Genomic DNA, 27,986 nt, shown 5'->3' on the forward strand with positions numbered 1-27,986 from the left:
TTTATTTTCTCTCTAAAAGTGCACTGTTTATCTTCTGTTTGACAGAGAATAATCTTTTCATTTTAGATGTTACTTTTCATGCAATGTTGTTTTTCTTCCACCTAGGACTGGAACAGAGAAGGAGATGAGACTGACTCCACATTCCTGCCCTGTATTTTCGGCACTGCCTTGCCCAGCACACTTAAATATTTGTTGAACTACTATAAGCAAACAAAATCTAGAATTTAGTGACTTAAAAGTTTTGAAAACAAAACACCTATATTATATGTTTTCAATGAGATTGTGAAAATTTTAGTAACTCACTAAATCTCTATCATAAAACAAAAAACATATACTTGCTTTATTAAATACTCTGCAAGCTCAGAAATAAACTCCTCAGGGGCATCTTGTAAGTGTTTTCTTAAAAAATCCTCAATCTCATCCTGGAACATAAAAGTAATCTCTGGTTTCTTCTTTCCTGTAAAAAAAAAAAACGAGCCACAGGAAAAAACAATGAAGTAAGCAACCTACAAGCAAATAATATATTTAATACGATAGTAATTTATTCATTGCTGATCGTAAAGTCTCTAATGTTAACTTTTGTCACCAAAATTACCCATGTCAAATAGCAGTAAGCAATGAAAACACTGTTAAAATAGAATATATAGTGGCATTTGGAGTAATAACATTTTAACTTGTTTTCTACATGTCAGTCAAAAATAGTAACGATGATTCTCCCCCTAATCTAACTTGGATGATGCAAATATCTGGAAATTAAAACAATCAAGTGGATTGTTAAAATCTTAGGATAATTTTTTTGTTGAACAATGGATATGGAGCAGACTGTCCTTTATAAATATTTACGAAAAATCAAATCATCCTTATAATCAAGTGAACCACAATTCTAGTAGAATGAAGCTAAAAACTGTCTTTTTGAACAGGCATGGATGAAAAAACCTACAATTTTATAGCCATAATTATTTTTGCTCTCACAGAAATAAGTCTATGCCAAGGAAAATTTGTATGTAATGGAAATAATTGTTAATTGAGGAAATGTCATGCCTACTCACTTACTTGGGAAAGTATGGGTTGCAAAGAAAACTAACAATATTTCCATAATTAATTGTTAAAGTATAAAAAAGTGATTATTTCCAGCTAAATTAGGTTATTGCCCCTAAAAGTGAAACCTTAGAGATAATAGAATAGCTCAAAAATCAATTTTCAGTATGCATCAAGATCTAAGTACAGCTACTTTTTGTAGCTTTAGAATAGATAGGAAAGTACTATCCTTTTTTTTCCCTGAGTTCTGCTATTCATTCCTGCTCTCTGACATCAAATAGTATTTGACTAGTTATTAAACTGTATTATTTCCTTCCAGTAATCTTTTACACAGAGTTGAGCGTGTATTTTAGCTGAGAATCAAACTGCATCCCCCATTTCTGAGATTACAACAAAACAGTTTTTCAAAAGCACTGAAATTGCCTTTTATTTAAATTCTTTTATAGCTCCTCTCCTACTAAACTATACACAAAAGGAGTATCACACTGCCTCAATTACTTAAGACTACAGATTTTAGAGAAGTATTTTCTTAAATGCCCCTTCACTAACTCCTTGTCTAACCTCTGAGGAACTCGCACAGAATAGTCTTAATGCTAGTTAAAAATAAGGGTTGAGTTCACAGTTTCTAAGATACTTTTCTGTTAATTAATATTGCTTTATGTATGTTGAGAACAGTACCTATTTTGACTTATTTTAGAATACTTTAGACAGATCTTAAGCAATTGTTCTATTACAAGTAGTGGCGTATTAACATCTGAAGCCTTGTCACTTGATATTTATATTTCCCAAGGTGATAAATAATTCTGCGGAAGAGGTAAAAAAAAAAATCTCAAATCATTTCAAGTTTCTCTTTGTGCTGGGGAAAAGGAGAAGGGGAGGTATCATAGTTTCATTAATTTTTAAAACAAACATAAAAAAAATCGTACTTTTATTTAGAAAAGCAAAGTAAGGTGTGTCTTGCTAACTTAACCATACCAAATACTAACTAAAGTCTAGATAAAGAAAGATGCATATATCTAGTTCCCCTGCTTAGATACAAGCAACCAACCAATTAGGTGTTACCATAAAAATTAAAATTATTTTTAATAATTTTAAATTTAAATAATTTAAATAATTTTGGATAAAATTATTTTTAACTTCAATTTGCAGAGAGTCACTTTTCATAAAATGTTCTACTTTGCTTTGCATGGAAGCTGGGAGACCATAAAAATCTATGCAAGCTGTAACTGCAAAGTGTTTGTAATAAACAATGGGAAAATTTATGATTGTTCTGTAACCTTTTAAAAATGTTTGTGAAAACATTCAAAGTTCTTATTGCTGGTTATGAATGTATATGGAAATGAAAAATAAGACTAATAATTCTAATTTAGTACACTGTAATTTAGTGTATCAGAAACACTGAGAATGAAAATACTTTCTTTGTAAAAAACTTACCAAGAATAATTTGAACACTGCTTACCTTCTTCTCATCCTGTAACTTAAAATACAGAGCAAGCACCTTTTCTATGCCTGAGCAAGCTGTCATATTCCCTTTTTAACTCTCAATCAGCTTCCAACATTTTATTCTTTGCCCTCTCAACACTGTGAAACACTTATGAGAATTCCTTTAAGGTGAAGCTTTTTTGTCAATTTCATACCCTGAAGACATCTTTATCCTTTTTGTCATAATCATTCCCCTTATTTACGTCAAGTGTGCCTTTACCAAGCTCCTCTGCGCAGCTAAAGTTTCTTGAACAGAGGCAACTTCAACATTCCCACAGTCAGGTATTTCTTCTACAACTCCGCTTATTCTTGATTCATATTTCCAGTGTTATCAGTTTCCTCTGCCACACATTCATCTTTGTTGGCCAATTTCCTCTTTTGATTATGCATTTTTGTAAAATGTCACATGGATTTATCACCGGGGGACAAGGAGGTAACACAAACTACATGCTGTGTTTTCAGTGCATAAAGCAAGTTAAGGGATGCACAGTGATCAGTCTTTGACAAACCTGGAAATAAGTGATGTGACTGTCACAGACCATGATGCACATCTGTTATTTATGTGATCTGTGGACTAAGGAGCCAGCAGCCAAGTCTGTACCTTATGCAATTACTCAGTACACTACCCTGGTAACTGAAATATGAACTGCATTGTTGGGGTACTGGTGTTATGTAACTGTGAAATTGTGCCCACTGAAACTCTGTAAAGCAAGGACTTCCTGCATAATCACAGACACCTCACTGTATGCATCTTAAGAAAGTAAGTTAAAAAAAATCACACACATACAAAGGAGAAGTAAAATGAGCTACACACCTGTGTGAGATGACTCATCGTCGCTATCGTCATCTTTTCTTCCTTTCTTCTTGGTTTTTTTAATTTTGTACTCTCTGGCATTGCTGCCACCTCCTCCTCTCACACTTCCACTGCCCTCTGGTGGGAAAATGACATTAGTTAGTATTACCTAATAACTGTTTTTAGAAATAATGACACTATATTGCCAAATAAACTTAACTTTTAGCCACTTTTAAATGTTGTGGTTTATTAAAATATTTTTAAAATTCAAACAATAAAAATTAATAAATAATAAGATGAAATATTTGAATTAAAGCAACTCACTTAGATAGCCTATCTACTCTAAATGCAGTCTTTCTGTAATAACATCTATTTTCTGAAGCTTTGACTTTTTCCTGGCCAAACTCATCCCTTTAGCTTCCTTCTATCTTCCTCAAAAGTGCCCTAAGTTGCTTATATCTGTTACCACAGCCTCACTAACAGCCCCTATTCCAGTACCTCACAAATTTGGTTTTGTCTTCTTGATTGAAAGATTATTCCCCAGGTTTACAGGAGACATGCTGACTCTCCCACCACCCTAAAAAAGACAATGAACTTCTTGAAAGTAGGGAGCCTCTCTCACTAATGTTCACATCCTCAGGGTTAAGGCAATGCTGGACAGATAACAGGCACTCAATAAATACTGACCATAAATTGGTTAAGTGGAAAAATATCAATCACCTACGGGCTAAATAAAGACTAAAAAAATACAAACCAAGAAACAGACTAAGACACTATCAATAAATTAGAGTATTCCTCTATTATACATCTACATTTAAAATATCTATTCAACAAAATAAAATAATAATGGGATTATAACATTGAAAAATATTGAAAATTATTTCGTCATAAAAGATTCATTTTAAAATAGAATGAGATATATATATATATATATATATATATATAAAACAAAGATTCTTTTTCTAAACTCTAAGTAGAATTCCCTTAAAGTCAAAGTGAAGTGAAAGTCACACAGTCGTGTCCGACTCTTTGCAGCCCCATGGACTATACAGTCCATGGAATTCTCCAGGCCAGAATACTGGAGTGGGTAGCCATTTCCTTCTCCAGGGGATCTTCCCAACCCAGGGATCGAACCCAGGTCTCCCACATTGCAAGCAGATTGATTATCAGCTGAGCCACCTAGATTTCATCATTTTCTGTAAGTTCTATTGCTTTTATGATAGAAAAACACAACTTTCAAATTAAAGTTTAAAGTGAATGTGTTTTTTACATTTGGTAATACATTTCTTATGGTAAATATGTTTGACATTATTCCATGAACTGTAATTAAACTATTTAACAGCAGTATCAGAACAAAACACCAGATGACCCTAAATTTTAAGAAGGATATACAACAGACTAGTTATACTGATGTAAGTACAACCAACTGATTAAGTGGTTTTAAATCTTCAATTAACAAAATATGCATTGCTATGAAAATTATGATTTTTTTACAGTAATTTACCATATTCTAGTTTTCCTAGAATAGACAAATTTCAAAATACCATTATTGATTTTGTAGAAAAAGATTTTTGAAGAGAAAAATAATCTTGAAGTAGTGAACTTTCACAGCAAATAAAGTTTTTATAATGGATGTTCAATATAGCTGTATTTATTGATTAAATACGTTGAATATCTAATTTCTTTAACCTTGATATAGCACTAATAAAATTTTTCATACTACAAAAAGTATGGAAAATATGTGTTACATTTCCCAATGCAAGTTACTAGTATACCAGTGATACCTAGGATAATTTCCAGTGATTCTAAATTAAAAGAATACATAAAAACAGGCCCTCAGGAAATTCATTCACTCAATAAATACTTATGGGGCACTTAAAATATGCCAAGAAGTGCTCTAAGTATTAGGGAAACAACAATAAATGAGATGGAGAAGATTCCAAAATGATAAAAGACATCACAGTGATAAAAGTGATGTAACAAACTAGGAGAATAATATATGGAGACTGACAATGTTGTCTACTATTCTGGGTGGTGGTTGGGCAGGCCTCTGTGAGGAACTGACATTTCAAGGGGAGCTCTTGATGATAAGAAGGAAACAGTTACTTGAATTCATGAGACCATTCCAGGTAGAAGTGAACATAAACTTGCAAAGTCTGAGAATCAAGAAGAAGAAAAAAAGCTACTAGGGCTGGAACATTAAAGAGCAATGGGAACAGGAGGTCATGAAATTAGCTTAATTCTCACAAAATGAAGAGTAACCATCAATATTTTCATTTTTATAATCAAGTTAATTCATTATCAAAAGATGTGGTTAATATCAGCAGGTGAATTAAACAAATAAAAGGCCTTCCTAAAGGTCTGATAAATACAAAGTTCACGGCAATGAATAAAAAACTCATCTTGAATCTTCCATGTTGTTAATAATTTGTTACCTGTTGCTTTCCTCCTTCGTTCATCTTTTTTATCCTTTTTACTTGTATTAATGCTTTCTAAAATGGAGATTTGTTTCAGATCTTCTTCAGTGATTAAATGAACAGGATTGTTTTTCATTTCCTGAAATAAAACATGCTTATTTTTTATAGGCAAAAATACAAAATATTACAAAATGCATAAAATAAAACTTGTTTATATACTCATATCCTAATTGTTTTTTGTTTGGTTTCACTGCTAAGAATTATAGAGCTTTGTCTCAGCTGCCACTCAGATTGTTAGTCCTTGCTCCAAATCAATCTCCTTCCCTGTTGTCCTTGACTTCTTGTAATTATCACCAGGTAATGAGAAATCCTATGCTTGATCACTTAACAACTAACTGGTCACACAGTACTGGATATAATCCTCTTTAAATGTTATTGGCTAATTTTGCCACTACCTAACAGGTGACCCTTTCTCCCTCTCTTTTCAAGACTCCCATGGTCTAGTACCACTTGGATATCCGAGATGACTAGAAAGATAATGAAATCTCCATTCCCACAATAATGATCACATATGAGTTGCATACTTTGTCATGTACACTTTTTCCCACTCTGGACTCATTCTTGATCTCTGCTTTTTTATAAATATATGTTAGAAACAATTAACTATTTCAAAGTTCAGAAAATGGTTCTAAATCTGTAGTGAAAAACATTTTGTTGAAAATATTTCCTTTTCAGTTTTCCAATGAAATGTTATATCATTTTGTTTGAGTGTCATTTTATTTGAAATGACAGTTTCAACAAAGGAATGTTTTTTCCCCCTGAATTTATTTTTGTGGTTGGAGGGAGGAAAATAAGAAAAAAAATGATAGTGTTAAACTGCAGTTTAGTGAAAGGTCACAAATGAAAATAATAATGTAGTCCTTTACTAACTGGTAGCTAACATGTATCAGACATTTTATTTACATCATTCCTTAATTCACATTTATCCTTTTAGGAATAGGCATCATCCTTTTCTTTGAAGATGGGGGAACTGGAGGTCTATTAGTCAAACACCTACAGGGTAAACAAGCTGAAATTAGAACTCAGGTTTGCAGATATCAATCCAGTGTACTTTATACTCCTCTCTGCTGGTTTGCAGGCCAAACATAGAAAAGTTATGTCATTTTAAAGACTATTAAGGAGCTTAAAAGGAATACAGATAAACACAAATTATATACTTAATAGGCCCTCATGAATTTATTAACAGTCTAAGATATAAATGGGTTTTTTCCACCTATTTATGAGCAGGCTTTATTATGGGGGTGCTGTTAACCAGAAACATGAATTCAACAGTCATTAAAGCAGACATGGTATGACCTCTGCTTCTAAACACTTCCACAGCAGTTGCTCTGAGGAACTAATCAATGTGGATAGTAACAATTTCTTTCCTCAGTAAGTCATCTGGCTGGTTAACTACTAAATAGGTAAAATTATGAGGCTCTGCTAGATATAGTAAATATAATGTGTATTGATAAATAGATACACTCTATATTATGCATATAATACACTGGTATCATTTGTATGGATTTTAATGATGGACAAATACTCTCAGGCGATAAGTGTATAATTTCATTGATAAGATTTTGATTTATAAAATCAGCTTCCTATGTTCTAACTTCTATATTCTGATGGGAATGAAGGAGGAGAAAAACAAATCCAGGAGAGGAAATAAAAAGGAATGATGCAGTGAAGGAAAATAATGTATGAAATAGTTTTCAGTTTTGGGTATACTGCTTACCTTATTTTCAAAAGTCATCAGATGACTGTAATGTGAAAATACTGTTAAATCAGTAGGCGAAAGGAAATCTGGCATACCTTTTCAGCTTTCTGGTGCATCAGTTCACTGAACAGGTCTGTACAATCATTTATAAATTTTTCACTGACTACAATAGTATCGCTAAAGACTACAGCTGAAGCCTGTTTGCTGAGTGCTCTCATTACATGTTGCAGCAATATTGCAGCGTCTTCAACTGATAAGGAACTGGGTAGCAGAGGCTAGAATTACAAACAAAATGAAAACAAAGTATAAGTGCAATATAATACAGATCAACCATTTGTTATGTATATGCCCTCCCTAAGTGATCTCATTAAGTTCAATGGTTTTGGAACCATCTATATGCTGAACAACCTCCCAAATTATACTTCTAATTTTATCACCACTCTGAACTCTGAAATCACATATCTTACTGCTTCCCTAACCTACCTCAACCCATACCTAAACAGGCATCTCAAATTTTAACATGTCCTGTTCAAAACAACTTGGTTTGTGCCTCCAGGTGTGTCCAGAACCCAGCTCCCATCTTCTCTTCCCCATTGTTTCCTGATCTTAACCAATGGACCCACTTTCCATTCCATTAATCAGGCCCTAAACCTACAAGTCATGCTTCGTTCCTCTCATAAACTCACAATCTAACTTCAATTCTTGATACCTTTGCCTCCAATATACATTTCTTCTTAGCTCTTTCTACCATCTGAAATTATCATTTTCATTAATATCCCTCTCCCTCCCCCAACCATGAAAGTATTCCTCCTGAGAGCTGTATCCTAATTCTTAAAATGGTCATATACTAGTGAAATACCAGCTGTTCTTGGCTTAAAGGAAAATTAAGAAGAAAAAGATAAAACATACTGCAATATCAACCCATGTTCCAGAGCTGATGGCTTCCTCTACTGATGCTTCCACCTGATCCACAAGTCCTTGGCCAACACAAGCTGCTTTCAAAAACAAGAGTTGTGTAGTCTTATATCTTTTCTTTATGTAGCTCATAGCATCTGGGATTCCAAGTCTGGACAAAGCATCAAATTCTAGAAATGCATTACAAGATTGGAATAGAATTGTTAATCACTCTTAGAATTCTTAGAAAATGTTAAGTTCTATCAAAATCTATTCTTTGGGAATGCATTGTATTTTAATAGAATTTTTCAAGAATATAACATATCACAGCCTCTTTCCTAGTTATATTACCTTGTGCTGTGTTTGCACGCATGCTCAGTTATGTCCAACTCTTTGAGACCCCATGGACTATAGTGTGCCCGTCAGGCTTCTCTGTCCATGGAATTTTTCAAGCAAGAATACTGGAGAGGGTTGCCATTTCCTTCTCCAGGGTATCTTCCCAACCCAGGGATCAAACCCTTGGCTCCTGCTGCATCTCCTACACTGCAGGCAGATTCTTTACTGCTGAGCCACTGGGGCCCTTATGTTACACTCCCAAATTTTTATTACTAAACATATTTGTAGATAAATTGGTTCAAGTACTTCATTAATCCTGCTTTGTCTTTTACTCTCCAACTGAGGAGTCGAAGGGAAGCATGAGGACAAAAGACAAAAGGCCAATAAAAATAGAACTGAGGATAAAGGAATGTAATGTAGAGAAACAAAAATTGAAATTTTGCTTATCACAGTTAGCAAAAGGAATGGAATTTATTTTTCAAATGTTTTATCAAACAATTGACGATAGCAATTCTCTAGTCTAATTTATACTAATAAAAGATCTAGTATATAAAAAGTAAAATATTTAAGACTTAAATTTGCAGCCATTAAAGTTACTGGAGACAGCTACCAACCTCTCTTTGTCCTCAAATAATAATATTTAAGAAAATTAATTACAACAAAATTTTAATTCAAATCCTTGGCTGCAAAGGCACATTACAGAAAGTCAAGAAAATGTAAGTCAAACCAGTACTCATTCTAGCACACATTTAAACTGAACGCTAATGACTTGAGAAACCTATATGCAGGTCAGGAAGCAACAGTTAGAACTGGACATGGAACAATAAACTGGTTCCAAATAGGGAAAGGAGTACATCAAGGCTGTATATTGTCACCCTGCTTATTTAACTTATATGCAGAGTACATCATGAGAAACGCTGGGCTGGAAGAAGCACAAGCTGGAATCAAGATTGCCGGGAGAAATATCAATAACTTCAGATACGCAGATGGTACCACCCTTATGGCAGAAAGTGAAGAGGAACTAAAAAGCCTCTTGATGAAAGTGAAAGAGGAGAGTGAAAAAGCTGGCTTAAAGCTCAACATTCAGAAAACAAAGATCATGGCATCTGGTCCCATCACTTCATGGGAAATAGATGGGGAAACAGTGGGCTGGCTCCAAAATCACTGCAGATGGTGACTGCAGCCATGAAATTAAAAGACACTTACTCCTTGGAACAAAAGTTATGACCAACCTAGATAGCATATTGAAAAGCAGAGACATTACTTTGCCAACAAAGGTTCGTCTAGTCAAGGCTATGGTTTTTCCAGTGGTCATGTATAGATTTTGAGAGTTGGACTGTGAAGAAAGCTGAGTGCTGAAGAATTGATGCTTTTTAACTGTGGTGTTGGAGAAGACTCTTGAAAGTCCCTTGGACTGCAAGGAAATCCAACCAGTCCATTCTAAAGGAGATCAGCCCTGGGTGTTCTTTGGAAGGAATGATGCTAAAGCTTTAGTACTTTGGCCACCTCATGCGAAGAGTTGACTCACTGGAAAAGACTCTGATGCTGGGAGGGATTGGGGGCAGAAGGAAAAGGGGATGACAGAGGATGAGATGGCTGAATGGCATCACTAACTCGATGGATGTGAGTCTGAGTGAACTCCGGGAGTTGGTGATGGATAGGGAGGCCTGGCGTGCTGTGATTCATGGGGTCGCAAAGAGTTGGACACGAGTGAGCAACTGAACTATCTATCTAATGACTTATAGGTTACTTATTTTTAGGTAACTCATCTCTTGGGTTTCTCTAGTGGCTCAGGCAGTAAAGAATCTGCCTGCAATGCAGGAGACCTGGATTCGATCTCTGGGTTGGGAAGATTCCCCTGGAGAAGGGAATGGCAACCCACTCCAGTATTCTTGCCTGGAGAATTCCATGGACAGAGAAGCCTGGTCGTCTACAGTGCATGGGGTAGCAGAGACAGACATGACTGAGTGACTAATACACACACACACACACACACGCACTACTTGTTTTAATGATTAAATTCAATCAATGTATTTCATCCAAATAATGGAACCTCAGAAACAGAATTTAGTACAATTTCAATGTTTCTGAAATAGTGGATAACTAATAAAAATGATAAAACTGACAGCCAATAAAGTATTTCTAAGATTATGTAAACCAGGCAACTTCATAAGTTATGTTATAAAAACAATTACTTTTTATGAATTAAAAAGAACTGCAAGTATTTGATATATAGTATCACATTACTGGAAGGCTGGTAATAATCAATACCAGCTTTGGCTTTTCTACATTACAACTGTTCAGTGACTATGGAATTAAACTCAGTTGCATGACTCACAAAAACCTTCAATGTGACTACTTTCATATTCAAAGAGAAGCACTTTAGTGTGCTGGCCAACAGTAAAGTACATGTGTACTCACTCCCAGGGTTAATACAGTCTTTCTAAGAATGTGTTTAACATTAGAAATGATTTTTTGTTTAAAGAAAAAAAAAATTTACCCAGATAGCCATTCTGCCTGAGAAAAGAATCCACCCAAGTACTCTGTGTTCTGGAGTAAATGTCAGGGATAAACACTGCCTTATCCTGTCTCCCACCAACCACAGTGCCTCGTAAGCGTCCATCATTAACAAGTTCTTCAAGAACAGCTTAAAAGAAAAACAAATAGAGACAGAGCAGATAAAAATCTCAAAAACACTTTACAATTTCACCATTTATTTATTATCCTTAGAAAAAGCAATTTAAAATTCAAGTTGCATACTAAATAAAGACATTAGATTTTAGACAAAACTTCCTGCCATTTATGAGAATACTCATGTCATAAATTCAGGAAAATGTGTCAACTAGATAAAGATGCTGAACTGTAATTCTAACTAATTAATATTAATGTTGAACTGTTTAGTCTGAGTTATTTTGGAAAAACATTCCATTATCTATCTCATGATTAAAAGTAGACGACTATACACTTTGAGAATAGATAATACACAATCACTGGTGTAACCAAGTTCAATATTCTCGTATTTAGAAAATCAAGACACCTGGATCCTATTAGAATCAACAGTGAAAAATTAAGCCATGAAAATCTGTATAAATTATTACACTTCCACTGTTTAAACTGAAGCAACACATTAAAACCCTACCTATAACAGAAGTATAACGCATGGTTAAGAGGATGGGTATGGACCCAGATAGCGTAAACTTCAACTCTGCCACCTACTGGTGCTGCCATTAACACCAAATTTATGCTTTTTATTTAAACTGTAACACTTAACTACATACTTTGTTGTTTTAAATATCAATCCCCTAAAAAAAAGATAAAGCAGATAGGAAGGAGTTATTTCTAAGTGTACCAACAAGAGCATTCAAAAGATGCCTGGGACAAAATGATTCAGGAAACTTAGCCTTTAACAGAAATAAAAATTAGTTTAAAAATGAATTTCAGAATTCCATTGCTGAGTAAATTAGAATATATCAGAAAGGTCTAGATTTCAAACACATAATTTAAAATTTTGTGTGACTGTACAACACAAATCCAAGCTAAATTCAGACCAAAATTATCAAGTTATCAGTTATTACTTAAAGAAGTTTACATTATAATGAAATTCCACCAAACCCAATTAAGCAGATTCCAAAATACATCACATTTTTAATTTTAAATTTGTCTTATGAAAAACATAGTGAATAAAAATTAAGCTTTTGGTAGTGAATAAAAATTAAACTTTTGGTTCTGAATTTGAATTTCTTTTCCATTATTTATTTTAATTCTTATACTTGCATAGATACTAGAGTTGAAAGATTAAGCCACTGCTTTAAAAAATTATTCCAGCCAAGCTTAGGGGGAAAAAAAAAAAAAAAAAAAAAGCCTTCAAAACCTCTTAAGAGTTTCACAGATGAACAGCGAAAGAACTCAGCCGTATATATACATATAAACTACCACACTATTAATCGGCTATACACCAATACAAAATAAAAAGTTTAAAGTTTGAAAAAAAAGTTTCACATACAAAATAGGCAATGGACCAACATTATTTTAGAGAATTACTTATTTTTTAAATGCTAAGAATATACTTTTAATGCTATAAGCTTTCTGTAAAATTTTTTTAGCCAAACACCCCATGGATGATAGCCCACGAACTACCTCCTCTGTCCATGGCATTTTCCAGGCAAGAATACTGGAGTGGTTTGCTATTTCCTACTCCAGAGGATCTTCCTGATCCAAGGATTGAACACAGGTCTCCTGTATTGCAGGCAGATTCTTTACCATCTGAGGCAGTAGGGAAGCCCCCACACACTTACTTTCATAAAAAAATTTAGTAAAAATTGGTAAGAACAAAGTGAAAATTATTCTTAATCCTAAAATTTTAAATCTCTCTATGTATGCATACACATAACAGAGTATTTTATACACATACACAATTTCTTTAAAAATCCCATTCCTTTTGAAGTACCTAATACTAAATGGTGAATATAACAGATAAGACACATACATGAAAAATGGTACAGAGAAACTTAGCAACTAGAAATATTTTAATAAGTTTTAAGATTAAAAGAGGTAAAAATACTATAATTAGTTAAGTTTTATATTTAGTCTATTCAAAAGCTAATTATGTGAAATGCAATTTAAATCAAACTCACAGTAAAGAAGCTGCTCCTGAAATCCATATCTTGAAATCAAAGAATTCACTGCTGTAGGCCTTTATGTAGAGGAAACAAAACAAAAACCTTTTTACTGATTATAGAGTTGCACATAGTTAGGAATTACATAAATTAGGATGATTAGCTTATGAAAAAACATAAATTAATTTAGAAGAAAAAAAATGAAGGCAAAAACTGTATCAGAGATCAAGACGGTGGAAAAGAAAGATGTGGAGTTCATCTCGTCTCATAAATACATCAAAAATGCATCTACATGTGGAGTAATTCTCACAGAATACCTTCTGAAAGCTGACAGAACTCATACAACTGAAGTTGCAAGAAAGATCACCAAGAACCTGGGTAGGAAGAGAAAAAGGAGTTGGGGCAGGATCTATGCCCTTAGAAAGGACCCGTGAAAGAGGAAAGGTTCCTTCACCCTGGGAACCCCTTTCATTGGCTGAAATGTCAACCAGGACGGAAAGAGAGCTTCGGAGACTCAGAGGAGTGTGTAGTAACTGGTCTGCCACAGGCAGAACAGAGAGAGATTGGCACTAATGGTCCTGTCCACCTCGCTGCAATCCCCAGCCAAGGACACACGTCTGCTAGTGGACATCACAGGCTGAGTGCTGAAACTTGGGGTCCAGGGGACAGACCTGGGGAGAGGACAGGGGTTGGCTGTGCAGAAACAGCCTGAAGGAGGTGGAGTGCGCTTCGGAGGTGTACACAGGATTGACCCTGAATCTGCTGTAGAAGCCCCACTGTTAATACAGTAACCCTCGAGAGAAGGGAAGGGCAGGGCCCCACCAGAGCATCTTTAATCTCTGTGTGCTCACAGCAGTGTGGATTTTCCTTTATGAGCTCTGGGAGGATGCAAGAGCTGGAGTGATGCCCACATTTGGAGGTGGGGCTGAAATCTGAGCTGTCTCAGTGGCTGATTGATCTATAGATTTACGCCATGCTGGTGGTTTTGCAAGCTCAGCACCTGTCGGACATACAAGCAGATTACTGGCACTCCTGTGGCTGGGGCAGGTCTGGCATGAACAGTTGCAAGCTTTGGGGGCACGCATATATATAGGTGGGACTGGGGTCTGTAACTCTCATGGCAGGTCCAGGTGTGTGACCATGACAGTTTAGGTGCCTACCTACAGGGGACCTGAGCCTGTAGATCTGTGCTAGTGGTTTTGTGAGCACAGTGCTTGAGGGTAGCCCAGGCCAATTTCCTGCATTCCCATGGCTGAGAAGGGGTCAAGGGCAATTCCAACAGTGTACTTCATGAGCCCACATGATGACTGACAGGCAACACCACAGAGTGCACTCCCAGTGGGCAGCTTCTGCAGAGGAATTACGCAGTGGTTTCTCTCCCAGTGGGAGCGCTCCAGTCCTGCCTTTCTCATACCACAGCTTTGAAATGGATCTGGGGATTTCTACTTCAACAACTGGGGAGCAGCTCTGTTCCCAACAGGGCTCTGAGAACCACAGAGCAAAGAGGAGGCCCTGCTCAATATCCACTGGAAGCACTGGTCACAATAACAGTCACACCCCCATCAAGGGGATAATGGCCAGCACATACTGAGAAAAGACTTGACAAGCACCTGTACTAAAAAGAGCCCTCGCACCAAATATTAGACTCATGCAGGCTACCCAGGGATGCTCCTACATAAAATCAGTCCTCTAAGACCACAGTAGATAATAGCTATTTCTCCTAAATTAAGAGTCAGAAAAATGTAAGTAAAATGAAGAGGGACCATACCCATTTAAAAGATCAAGACAATTCCCCTGAAAAGAAAAAAAAAAAAAAAAAAAAGAAACAAACTTATCCAGTCTACTAGACCCTGAGTTCAAAAAGGAGGTAATAAAACTACTGAAGAATTAAGAAAGGTTATCAACAGAAATGCAGATCTCTGTAACAAGTTAACTATAAAAAGGAATCAAGAAAAACTAGAAAACTCATTTGTTGAGATTAAAGCCAAGTTAAAGGCAATCAATAGCAAACTGAATGATACAGAAAATGAATAAATGATCTGGAAGGTAGAATAATGGAAATCACCCAATAAGAGCAGCAGACAAAAAGACAAATGAAAAAGAATGAAAGCAATATATGAGACCTACGCGATAATATGGAGAAGGCAATGGCACCACACTCCAGTACTCTTGCCTGGAAAATCTCATGGGCAGAGGAGCCTGGTAGGCTGCTGTCCATGGGGTCTCGAAGAGTCGGACATGACTGAGCGACTTCACTTTCAATTTTCACTTTCATGCACTGGAGAAGGAAATGGCAACCCACTCCAGTATTCTTGCCTGGAGAATCCCAGGGACGGGAGAGCCTGGTGGGCTGCCGTCTATGGGGTCGCACAGAGTCGGACACGACTGAAGTGACTTAGCAGTAGCAGCAGCATGGGACAATATAAAGTGTGCCAATCTATGCATAACAGGATCTCAGAAGAGAAAAGGGGACTGAAAACAACGGAAGAAATTATGGCTGAAAATCTCCCAAATCTAAGGAAACAGATATCCAGGTAAAGGAAGCACAGAAGCTCCCCTCCAAAAAAGATGAACCCAAACAAACCCACAATAAGAAATATTATAATTAAAATAGCAAAGTTAGAGAAATGTTTCTAGGCAGCAAAAGTAAAAACAGAGTTACAAAGGGAACCCACTTAAGCCTATCAACTGATTTCTCTACAAAAAGGTTTCAGGCCAGAAGAAATTGACATTTGATGTCTTGAAAGGGAAACCTACAACTTAGCAAACTCTACCAGCAATATTGTCATTTAAAATAGAAGAGAGAATTACTCAGACAAACAAAAACTTAAAAAAAATACAGCAATACTAAACCTATCCTAACAGAAATATTGAAAGGTCTTCTTTAAATAGAAAAGAAGGAAGAATCTGTAGGGGGAAAAAAATCACAGCTGGAAAGTAAATGACTTAAATAGGCCACTACACAGATTAAAAAAACACTGTGAAAGAAAGTGACAATAACTACAATGACCAGCAAAAGGATAAACATGAAGGTGTGAAAGAGGGCATCAAAATCATAAAATATGGGGGAAAAGAGTAGTAAAATATAGATTTTTAAGAGTATGTTTGAGCCTATATGATTACCAGTTTGAAGCAAGGGTTTGGAATGTGTTAAAACATCTGAAAAATAGAGTAATCACAAATCAAAAACACACAATAGATTCACAAAACCCAAAACAGAACAAAAGCATAATACAAAAGAAAACCATCAAACCACAAGAGGAAAGACAAAAAGAAAAAGGAACCATTAAGAAATACAAAACTGGAAAACAAGGTTTAAAATGGAAATATATATCAATAATTACCTTAAAGGTCAACAGACTAAATGCTCCAATCCAGAGTCAAAGAGTGGCAGATTGGATGAAAAAAAAATAAGGGCCTACAATATGCTGCCTACAAAAGATCCACTTTAGGGGGCAAATGACACATATGGATTAAAAGTGAGGGGATGGATAAAACTATATCATGCAAATAGCAGTGGCAAGAAAGAGAGGCTAGCAATACTCATTTGAGGAAAAATAAACTTTGAAATAGAGACCATAAAAAAAGATAAACTAGGACACTATATAATGATGAAAGGATCAATACAAGAGGATATTACACTTGTTAACATATATACACCCAACATAGGAGCATCTGAATACATAAAGCAAATACTAACAGACATAAAGGGAGAAATTGATGGGAATACAATAACTGTAGCAAACTTTAGCACCATATTCACATCAATGGAGAGATCTTCCAGACAGAAAATCAATGACACACTACAACAGATTTAATTGATATTTTCAGGACACTGCATTGAAAAGATCCAAGAATACACATAGTTTCCAAGTGCACATGGAACATTCTCAAGGAGTGACCACAGATGAGGCTATAAAACAAACCTCAACAAATTGAAGAGGGTAGAAATTATTTCAAGTATCTTTTTTGACCACAACAGTATGAAACTAGAAATTGACCACAGAAACAGAAACAAGAAAAAAAAAACTATTAGTGGACACTACCCAACATGCTACTAAAAAAATAATGGGTCATGATGAAATCAAACAGGAACGCTGAAAATACCTCAGGATAACTGACAATGAAAGCACAACCATACAAAATCTCTGGGATGCAGCAAAAGCAATTCCCTTAGAGGGAAGTTCATAATGATACAGGCTGTCCTCCAAAAACAAGAAAAATACGAATTAAACAACCTAACACCTAAAAAAACTAGAAAAAGAAGAAAAAATAAAACCTACAATGAACAGAAGGAAGGAAATAATGAAGCTCATAGAAGGATAAATAAAAGAGTTAAAAAAAAATAGAAATAATCCAATGAAAAAATGGGCGGAATACTTAAGACATACATTCCATAAAAGACATATAGATGGCCAATAGGCACATGAAATAATGTTCAACATTGCTAATTATTACAGAACTATAAATCAAAATTACAATGAGGTATCACCTAATACCAGTCAGAATGATCATCATCAAAGTCTACAAATAAATGCTGGAGAAGATGTAGAGAAAAAGGACCCCTCCAACACTGTTGGTAAGAATGTGAATCTGTTACAGGGACTATGGAGAACAATATGGAGGTTCCTTAAAAACCAAAAACAGAGCTACCATGTGATCCTGTAATTGCACTCCCGGGCATACAGCTAGAGAAAACTATAATTTGAAAAAAACATGCATCCCAATATTCATTGCAGCACAGCAACCTAATGTCCATTTAGCAACCTAAATGTTCCGTGACATATGACTGGATAAAAAAGATGTGATACACCTCCCCCAACACACAGTGGGGGTATTACTCAGCCATAAGAAAAATGGTATTTTCTGCAGAAAATGAATGGAAGTAGAGACTATCATACTAACAGAAGTAAGCCATATAGCATATGATATTGCTTATATGTGAAATTTTAGAAAATGATATGAATAAACTTATTTACAAAACAGAAACTGACCCACAGGCATAGAAAACAAATTTAGTTACCCAAGGGGAAAATGGGGGGAGAAATAGGGGAGGGATAAATGAAAATCTTGGGATTAATACATATACACTACTATATATAGGGCTTACCTGGTGGTTCAGATGGTAAAAAATCTGCCTGCAATCTGGAAGACCTTGGTTCAATTCCTGGGTGGGGAAGATCCCCTGGAGAAGGAAATGCCAACCCACTCTGGTAATCATGCCTAGGAAATCCCATGTACAGAGGAGCCTGGTGGGCTGTCATCCATGCAGTTGCAAGACTCAGACACAACTTAGTGACTAAACCACCACTGCTATACATAAACAGATAAACAAGAATCTACTGTATAGCATGGGCTTCCCCAGTGGCTCAGTTGGTAAAGAATCTGCCTGCAATGCAGGAGACAACCTGTAGTGCAGGAGATGCAGGTTCAATCCCTGGTCAGGAAGTTCCCCTGGAGACGGAAATGGCAACCCACTCTAGTGGAAAATCCCATGGACAGAGGAGCCTGGCAGCCTACAGTCCATGAGGTCACAAGAGGTGGACACGACTTAGTGATTAAACTGCCACCCAAGCCAGGCTTGTGAACCATGAACTTCCAGATGTTTAAGCTGGTTTTAGAAAAGGCAGAGGAACCAGAGATCAAACTGCCAACATTCGCTGGATCATTGAAAAAGCAAGAAAGTTCCAGAAAAACATCTATTTCTGGTTTATTGACTATGCCAAAGCCTTTGACTGTGTGGATCACAATAAACTGTGGAAAATTCTGAAAGAGATGGGAATACTTCTGGGTGAACCAGAAGAACTTCCAGAGTTTCAGAAGAAACCTGTATCCAGGTCAGGAAGCAACAGTTAGAACTGGACATGGAACAACAGACTGGCTCCAAATAGGAAAAGGACTACATCAAGGCTGTATATTGTCACCCTGCTTATTTAACTTATATGCGGAGTACATCAAGAGAAACGCTGGACTGGAGGAAGCACAAGCTGGAATCAAGACTGGCAGGAGAAATATCAATAACCTAAGATATGCAGATGACACCAACCTTATGGCAGAAAGTGAAGAAGAACTAAAGAGCCTCTTGATGAAAGTGAAAGAGGAGAGTGAAAAAACTGGCTTAAAACTCAACATTCAGAAAACTAAGATCATGGCATCTGGTCCCATCACTTCATGGCAAATAGATGGGGAGACAGTGGAAACAGTGTGAGGCTTTATTTTTTGGGGGCTCCAATATCACTGCAGATGGTGACTGGCAGCCATGAAAAGACGCTTACTCCTTGGAAGGAAAGTTATGACCAACCTAGACAGCATATTAAAAAGCAGAGACATTACTTTATCAACAAAGGTCCGTCTAGTAAAGGCTATGGTTTTTCTAATAGTGATGTATGGATATGAGAGTTGGACTATAAAGAAAGCTGAGTGCTGAAGAATTGATGCTTTTGAACTGTGGTGTTGGAGAAGACTCTTGAGAGTCCCTTAGACTGCAAGGAGATCCAACCAGTCCATCCTAAAGATCAGTCCTGGGTGTTCACTGGAAGGACTGATGTTAAAGCTGAAACTTCAATATTTGGCCACCTGATGCGAAGAACTGACTCATTTGAAAAGACCCTGATTCTGGGAAAGATTGAGGGTGGGAGAAGAAGGAGACAACAGAGGATGAGATGGTTGTATGGCATCACCAATTCAATGGACATGAGTTTCGGTAACCTCTACGAGTTGGTGATGGACAGGGAGGCCTGGCATGGGGTTGCAAAGAGTCAGACACGATTGAGTGACTGTGCTGAACTGAACCACTGTATAGCATAGGGAGTTGTACTCAATATTTTGTAATAATCTATAAGGAAAAACAATCTGAAAAAGAACATATATACACACACATACACATATATAAATATAACTGAATCACGTTGTTGTACACCTGAAACACACTGTAAACTAACTATACTGCAATTTAAAAAAAAATAGAAAAAGAAAATCAATAAAACCAAGAGTTGGTTCTTTGAAAGGGTAAACAAAATCAGCAGACCTCTAGCCAGGCTCACCAAGAAGAAAAAGAGAGAACCAAATAAAACAAGAAATGAAAGGGAAGAAATAACAACCAATATCACAGAAATACACAATATCTGTTATAAGAGAATACTATGAGCAATTACATGCCATCAAATTAGACAACCCAGAAGAAATGGACAAGTTTCTAGAAATACACAGTCCAGCAAAACTGAATTAAGCACAGATAATTTGAATAGGCTAATCACTTTAAGTGAAATAGCATCTGTAATAATAATAATGATAAAAAAAACTCTCTGCAAACAAAAGTACAGGGCTGGATGGCTTCAATGAGGAATTCTATCAAGCATACATAGAACTTATAATGATCCTTCTCAAACTCTTCCAAAATACTGAAGAGGAGGAAATACTCCAAAGGTCATTCTATGAAGCTACCATCAGCCTGATACAAAAATCAGACAAAGATACACCTGAAAGTAGCACAACACTAGAAACAACTATACTTCAATTTAAAAACATAGAAAAAAAATCAGCCCACCAAAACTGAATCAAGAAGAACTACATAATTTGAACAGACCTATCCCTAGAAGTAAAGTAGAATCGTTAATTTAAAAGCTTTCTACAACAAAAGTCCAGGACTTGATGGCTTCACAGGCAAATTCTACCAACCATACAAAGAATTATACTGATTCTTTTCAAAATATTCCAAAAGACTGAAGTGGAGGAAACACTCCCAAAGACATTCCATGAAGCCACAATCATCCTGATACCAAAACTAAACACACCATCAAAAGAAAAAAGAAAAGAAAATTACAGGTCAGTATGTCCGATGAATATACATGCAAAAAATATCAACAAAATATTAGCAAACTGCATCAAACAACACATAAAAAAGACGATACACCATGACCAAGTGGAATCTACCCCAAGTTCACAAGAATGGTTCAACGTATGCAAATGAATGTGATAAACCATATAAAGAAAAGAATAGACAAAACCACATGATCTCAACAGATGCAGAAAAGCATCTGACAAACTTTCATTATAAGCAGATGACATGATACCATATATCACCAACCATTCATGATAAAAATTCTTACCAAAGTGGGTAAGACAGAACATATCTCAACATAATAAGAGCTATGTATGACAAATCCACAAATAAGGTAATAGTCAATGGTGAAAAGCTGAAAACCTTCCTAATAAAATTTTGGAACAAGACAAGCGTGCCCACTCTCACCGCTTCCGTTCAACAGAGTATCAGAAGTCCTAGCTGCAGGAATCAGACAAAAAAAAGCAATAAAAGGTATCCAAAATGGAAAGGAAGAGGTAAAATTTTCATTATAAGGAGATGACATGATACCATATATAAAAAACTCAAAAGATTCCAAGAGATGATTCTACGCATGGACATCACCAGATGGTCAATATTCTTTGCAGCCAAAGATGGGAGAAGCTCCATACAGTCAGTAAAAACAAGACTGGGAGCTGACTGTAGCTCAGATCATGAGCTCCTTATTGCAAAATTCAGGCTTAAACTGAAGAAAGTAGGGAAAACCACTAGGCCAGGTATGACCTAAATCAAATACCTTATGATTATACAGTGGAGGTAAATAGTTTCAAGGGATTACATCTGGTAGACAGAGGTGCCAAAAGAATTACAGATGGAGGTTCATAACATTTTACAGGAAGAGGTGACCAAAACCATCCTAAAGAAAAAGAAATGCAAGAAGGCAAAATGGCTTTGAGTAGGCTTTACAAATAGCTGAGAAAAGAAGCTAAAGGCAAGGGAGAAAGGGAAAGATATACCCAGCTGAATGTGGAGTTCCAGAGAAGAGCAAGGAGAGACAAGACGGCCTTAAGTGAATAATGAAAAGAAAGAGGAAAACAACAGAATGGGAAAGACTAGAGATCTCTTCAAGAAAACTGGGCATATTAAGGGAACATTTCATGTAAAGATGGGCATGATAAAGGACAGAAACGGTAAGGACATAAGAGAAGCAGAAAAGATTAAAAAAAGATAGCAAGAATACACAGAAGAATTATACAAAAAAGTCTCAATGACCTGGATAACCATGACAGTGTGGTCACTCACTTAGGGCAAGACATTCTGGAGTGTGAAGTCAAGTGGGCCTTAGGAAGCATTACTATGAACAAAGCTAGTGGAGGTGATGGAATTCCAGCTGAACTATTTAAAAATCCTAAAAGATGATGATGTTAAATACTGCACTCTGTATGTCAGCAAAATTGGAAAACTCAGCAGTGGTCACAGGACTAGAAAAGGTCAGTTTTCATTCCAATCCCAAAGAGGGGCAATGACAGAAGACTGTTCAAAGTACTGTACAATTGCGCAAGCTAATGCTGCATGTTAGGCTTTAGCAGTTACGTGAACCAAGAATTTCCAGACGTACAAGCTGGTTTCAGAAAAGGTAAAGGAACCAGAGATCTCTCACCAACATTCATTGGATTAGAGAAAAAGCAAGAGAATTCCACAAAGACATATACTTCTGCTTCACTGACTACACTAAAGCCTTTGAGTGTGTGGATCCAACAAATTGTGGAGAACTCTTAAAGAGATAGAAACATCAGACCACTTTACTTGTCTCCTGAGAAACCTATATGCAGGTCAAGAAGCAATAGTTAGAAATGGACATGGAATAATGGACTGGTTCCAAATTGGGAAAGGGGTATGACAAGACTGTATATTGTCGCCCTGCTTATTTAACTTCTATGCTGAGTATATCATGTGAAATGCTGGACTAAATGAATTACAAGCTGGAATCCAGACTGCTGGGAGAAATATCAACAACCTCAGATATGTAGATGATGCCACTCTAATGGCAGAAAGTGAAGAGGAACTAAAGACCCTCTTGATGAGGGTGAAAGAAGAGTGTGAAAAAGCTGGCTTAACACTCAACATTCAGAAACTAAGATCATGGCATCTGGCCCCATCATTTCATGGCAAATAGAAACTAAAAGAGTCAAAATGGTGACAGATTTTCTTTTCTTGGGCTCCAAAATCACCGCAAATAAGCACTACAGCCATGAAATTCAAAGATGCTTGCTCCTTGGAAGGAAAGTTATGACAAACCTAGAAAGCATATTAAAAAGCAGAGACATCTCTTTGCCAACAAAGGTCTGTATAGGGAAGTCGCTCAGTTGTGTCCAACTCTTAGCGATCCCATGGACTGCAGCCTACCAGGCTCCGCCATCCATGGGATTTTCCAGGCAAGAGTACTGGAGTGGGGTGCCATTTCCTTCTCCAATAAATGAAAGTGAAAAGTGAAAGGGAAGTCGCTCAGTCGTGTCCAACTCTTAGCGATCCCATGGACTGCAGCCTACCAGGCTCCGCCATCCATGGGATTTTCCAGGCAAGAGTACTGGAGTGGGGTGCCATTTCCTTCTCCAATAAATGAAAGTGAAAAGTGAAAGGGAAGTCGCTCAGTCGTGTCCAACTCTTAGCGACCCCATGGACTGCAGCTTACCAGGCTCTGCCATCCATGGGATTTTCCAGGCAAGAGTACTGGAGTGGGGTGCCACTGCCTTCTCCAAAAGGTCTGTATAGTCAAAGCTATTATTTTCAGTAATCACATGTGGATTTGAGAGTTGGATCATAAAGAAGGCTGAGCACTGAAGAACTGATGCTTATGAATTATGGTGCTGGATAAGACTCTTGCAAATCCCCTGGACAGCAAGGACATCAAACCAATTAATCCTAAGGGAAAGAAACTCTGAATATTAACTGGAAGGACTGTTGCTAAAGCTAAACCTCTAATACTTTAGCCTCCTGATGCAAAGAGGCCACTCATGGAAAAGATTTTGATGCTGGCAAAGAATGAAGGCAAAAGGAGGTAGGGGCGGCAGAGGATGAGATGATTGGATAGCATCACAAACTCAATGGACATGAATTTGGGCAAATTCCAGGAGATACTGAAGGAAGGACAGGGGAGCCTGGTATGCAGCACTCCATGGGGCTACAAAGAGTCAGACATGACTTAGTGACTGAACAACAACAAAAAACTCCACACAAAAACTACTAAAACTGATAAACGAATTAAGCAAGGTAGCATGATACAAGATTAACATATAGAAATCTGTTGCATTTCTTTTTTTTTTTTTTGACAGAAATGTCTTTGTTTATTTGAAATTTTTTTTTTTTTTTAAACACTGATGAGGGCCTGAACTTCGACTTCTGGATGTTAGAAATTTTTTCCAACTTAATGAGGAACTAACAATTGTGCTGTCACTGTTTTCCAAGTTGTCACTAAGATCTTAAGGCTTTTAGTGATTTCTCTGATGTACTTTTAGTCAGATGTTTATCATCATTACCTTTTATCCTTACATGGGCTTTGGAGAAAGACAGACCTGAGTTTGAATCCTATGCTGCTGCTGCTAAGTCGCTTCAGTCGTGTCTGACTCTGTGCGACCCCATAGACGGCAGCCCACCAGGCTCCCCCGTCCCTGGGATTCTCCAGGCAAGAACACTGGGGTGGGTTGCCATTTCCTTCTCCAATGAATGAAAGGAAAAGTGAAAGTGAAGTCACTCAGTAGCGACCCCATGGACTTCAGCCTTCCAGGCTCCTCTGTCCATGGGATTTTCCAGGCGAGAGTACTGGAGCATTTCTTTATACTAATAATAAAAGGTGTCAGAAACAGAAAGTAAAAAAAGCAATCCTTTTTAAAATTGCATCAAAAAATACTTAGGAATAAACCTCATCAAAGAGGTGAAACTCCTACATGCTCAGACGTACAAAACATTAACAAAGGAAACTGAAGATGATGCAAACAAATGGAAAGGTATCTCATGCTTTTGGACTGGAAGAGTTAATATTGCTAAAATGACCATAGTACCCAAAGCAATCTACAGATTTAATGTGATCTGTATCAAATTATTCATGACATTTTTCACAGGACCAGAAAAATCCTAAAATGTATATGAAACCATAAAAGACCCAGAATTGCCAAAGCAATCCTGAGGAAAAGGAACAAAAGCAGGAAGCTCAACCCTCCCAGGCTTCAGATAGTATTTTAAAGATACATTAATCAAAACAGCATGGTATTGGCACAAAAACAGACATCTAGATCAATGGAATAGAAAAGAAAGCCCAAGGAATTCCCTGGTGGTCCAGTGGTTAGGACTCTGCATTTCCATTGCTGATGGCACAGGTTCAATCCCTGATCAGGGAATTAATATCCTGCAAGCCACATGGCAAAAAAAAAAAAAAAAGCCTCAAAACAAAATACAGAGAGAGCTTAGAATAAACCCACCACCCATGGTCAATTTATCTTTGACAAATGAGGCAAGAATATACACAGAGAAGAGTCTCTTCAGGAAGTGGTATCTGGAAAGCTGGAGAGCCATATGTAAATCAATGAAATCAGAACACTCCCTCACACTGTACACACACAAAAAAACTCAAAATGGCTTAAAGACTTAAAATGTAGGACATGACACCATAAAACGCCTAGAAGAGAAGACAGGCAAAATATTATCTGACATAAACTGTAGCAATGTTTTTCTTAGGTCAGCCTCCTAAGGCAACAGAAATAAAAGCAAAAATAAACAAATGGGACCTATTCAAACTTTTAAGTTTTTACACAGCAAAGAAAACCATAAACAAAATAAAAGGACAGCCTACATATTGGGAGAAAATATCTGCAAATGATGTGACCAACAAGGGATTAATCTCCAAAATATACAAACAGCTTACATATCTCAATTAAAAAAACCAAAAACCAAATCAAAAAACGTGCAGAAGACCCAAATAGACATTTCTCCAAAAAAGACATAGAGACGGCCAATATGCACATGAAAAGATGCTCAATGTAACTAGAGAAATGCAAATTAAAACTTCAATAAGGTATCACCCTCATATGGGTCAGAATAGCCAACATCAAATAATAAATACTGGAGAGGATATGGAGAAAAGGGAACCCTCCTACACTTTTCATGGGAATGTAAATTGGTAAAGCCACTATGGAAAACAGTATGGAGGCTCCTTAAAAAACTAAAAATAAAGTTGCCATATGATTCAGCAATCCTGTTTCTGGGTATATAAACCAGTCAAAACTATGATTCAAAAAGATGTATGCACCCAATGATCGAAGCAGCACTATTTACAACAGGTAAGACATGAAGCAACCTAAGTGTCCATCAACAGAGGAATGGATAAAAACGTGGTACATATATACAATGGATTACTACCCAGCCATAAAAAAAGGATAAAATACTGCCATTTGCAGCAATACAGATAGACCTAGAGATTATCATACTAAGTGAAGTTAAGTCAAACACAGAAAAACAGATATCATATAGTATCATTTGGATGTGAAATCTAAAATATGATACAAATGCTCTTATTTATGGAGAAGGCGATGGCACCCCACTCAAGTACTCTTGCCTGGAAAATCCCATGGATGGAGGAGTCTAGTGGGCTGCAGTCCATGGGGTCACTAAGAGTCGGACATGACTGATCGACTTCACTTTCACTTTTCACTTTCATCATTGGAGAAGGAAATGGCAACCCACTCCAGTGTTCTTGCTTGGAGAATCCCAGGGATGGGGGAGCCTGGTGGGCTGCCATCTATGGGGTCACACAGAGTCAGACACGACTGAAGCGACTTAGCAACAGCAGCAGCAGCTCTTATTTAAAAAACAGAAACAGACTCAGACACAGAAAACAAACTGATGGTTACAAAGGAGAAAAGGGGTAGGAGAGGGATAAATTAGAAGTTCTGGATTAGGAGACACTAATTACTATAGATAAATAAGGTTCTACTGTATAGCGCAGGGAACTATATTCAATACCCTGTAATAAACTATAATGGAAAAGAACATGAAAAATATATACATATATATGTACACCTGAATTACATGCTTTACACAAGAAATGAACACAATACTGTAAATTAACTTAAAAAGAAAAAAAACTGCACCAAACTTTATATCCTTAAGCAGAATTATGCTACTGAAATACCAGGTAATTGATCTGTCTTCCTATTCCAAGATCAATTTCCTTTCCAACCAAAATTTAACTTCAGATTTAGTGATTTTAATCCTGGGTGTTCATTGAAGGATTGATGTTGAAGCTGAAACTCCAATACTTTGGCCACCTGATGCGAAGAGCTGACTCATTTGAAAAAACCCTAATGCTGGGAAAGATTGAGGGCAGGAGGAGAAGGGGATGACAGAAGATGAGATGGTTGGATGGCATCACTGACTCAATGGACATGGGTTTAGGTAGACTCTGGCAGTTGGTGATGGACAGGGAGGCCTGGCGTGCTGCAGTTCATGGGGTCGCAAAGCGTTGGACATGACTGAGCGACTGAACTGAACTTAGTGATCTTGACTATCTGCCTTGCCCTTTATTATATATTAAGTTTTTGTTTATTCTATTCTTTCTGTCTGAGAGACTGTCCTTACCTGGGAAGTCACTGAATCTTATATGATTGTATTTTTGAAGAAAAATGAGATCATACACAAACTGAAAGGAAACTGGAATGCTGTATTCCAGTTAAGAAATTTGATTGGTAGAGATCCACTTTAATTAATCTCTTTTGTTTATCAATATTTTCTGTAATGACTACACATATTTTTTAAAACAGCTTGAATGAGATATATAAAACTCACATATAAATCTAAC

At 36.7% G+C, this 27,986-nt stretch overlaps 1 protein-coding gene and 1 non-coding gene across 4 annotated transcripts in view; one reads left to right on the top strand and one right to left on the bottom strand.

Moving 5' to 3' along the window:
* The window catches only part of UFL1 (UFM1 specific ligase 1), a 67,954-nt gene that overhangs the window by 10,303 nt on the left and 29,665 nt on the right, over positions 1 to 27,986 (bottom strand). For all 3 annotated transcript variants that reach the window (XM_005210858.5, XM_024996562.2, NM_001080276.2), the window contains 7 exons: positions 13,354 to 13,412; positions 11,220 to 11,366; positions 8,399 to 8,574; positions 7,585 to 7,764; positions 5,749 to 5,869; positions 3,335 to 3,451; positions 340 to 457 (listed from right to left, as the gene is read on the bottom strand). In XM_005210858.5, the coding sequence (XP_005210915.1) occupies positions 340 to 457; positions 3,335 to 3,451; positions 5,749 to 5,869; positions 7,585 to 7,764; positions 8,399 to 8,574; positions 11,220 to 11,366; positions 13,354 to 13,412 (918 nt within the window). The remainder of the gene's footprint in view (positions 1 to 339; positions 458 to 3,334; positions 3,452 to 5,748; positions 5,870 to 7,584; positions 7,765 to 8,398; positions 8,575 to 11,219; positions 11,367 to 13,353; positions 13,413 to 27,986) is intronic.
* Positions 25,458 to 25,530, top strand: TRNAG-UCC (transfer RNA glycine (anticodon UCC)). Its single transcript has one exon. It is a non-coding gene; the product is annotated as a tRNA-Gly (tRNA).

Source organism: Bos taurus, chromosome 9 (genome assembly GCF_002263795.3).
Source record: "Bos taurus isolate L1 Dominette 01449 registration number 42190680 breed Hereford chromosome 9, ARS-UCD2.0, whole genome shotgun sequence".
NCBI classification, from domain to species: Eukaryota; Metazoa; Chordata; class Mammalia; order Artiodactyla; family Bovidae; genus Bos; species Bos taurus.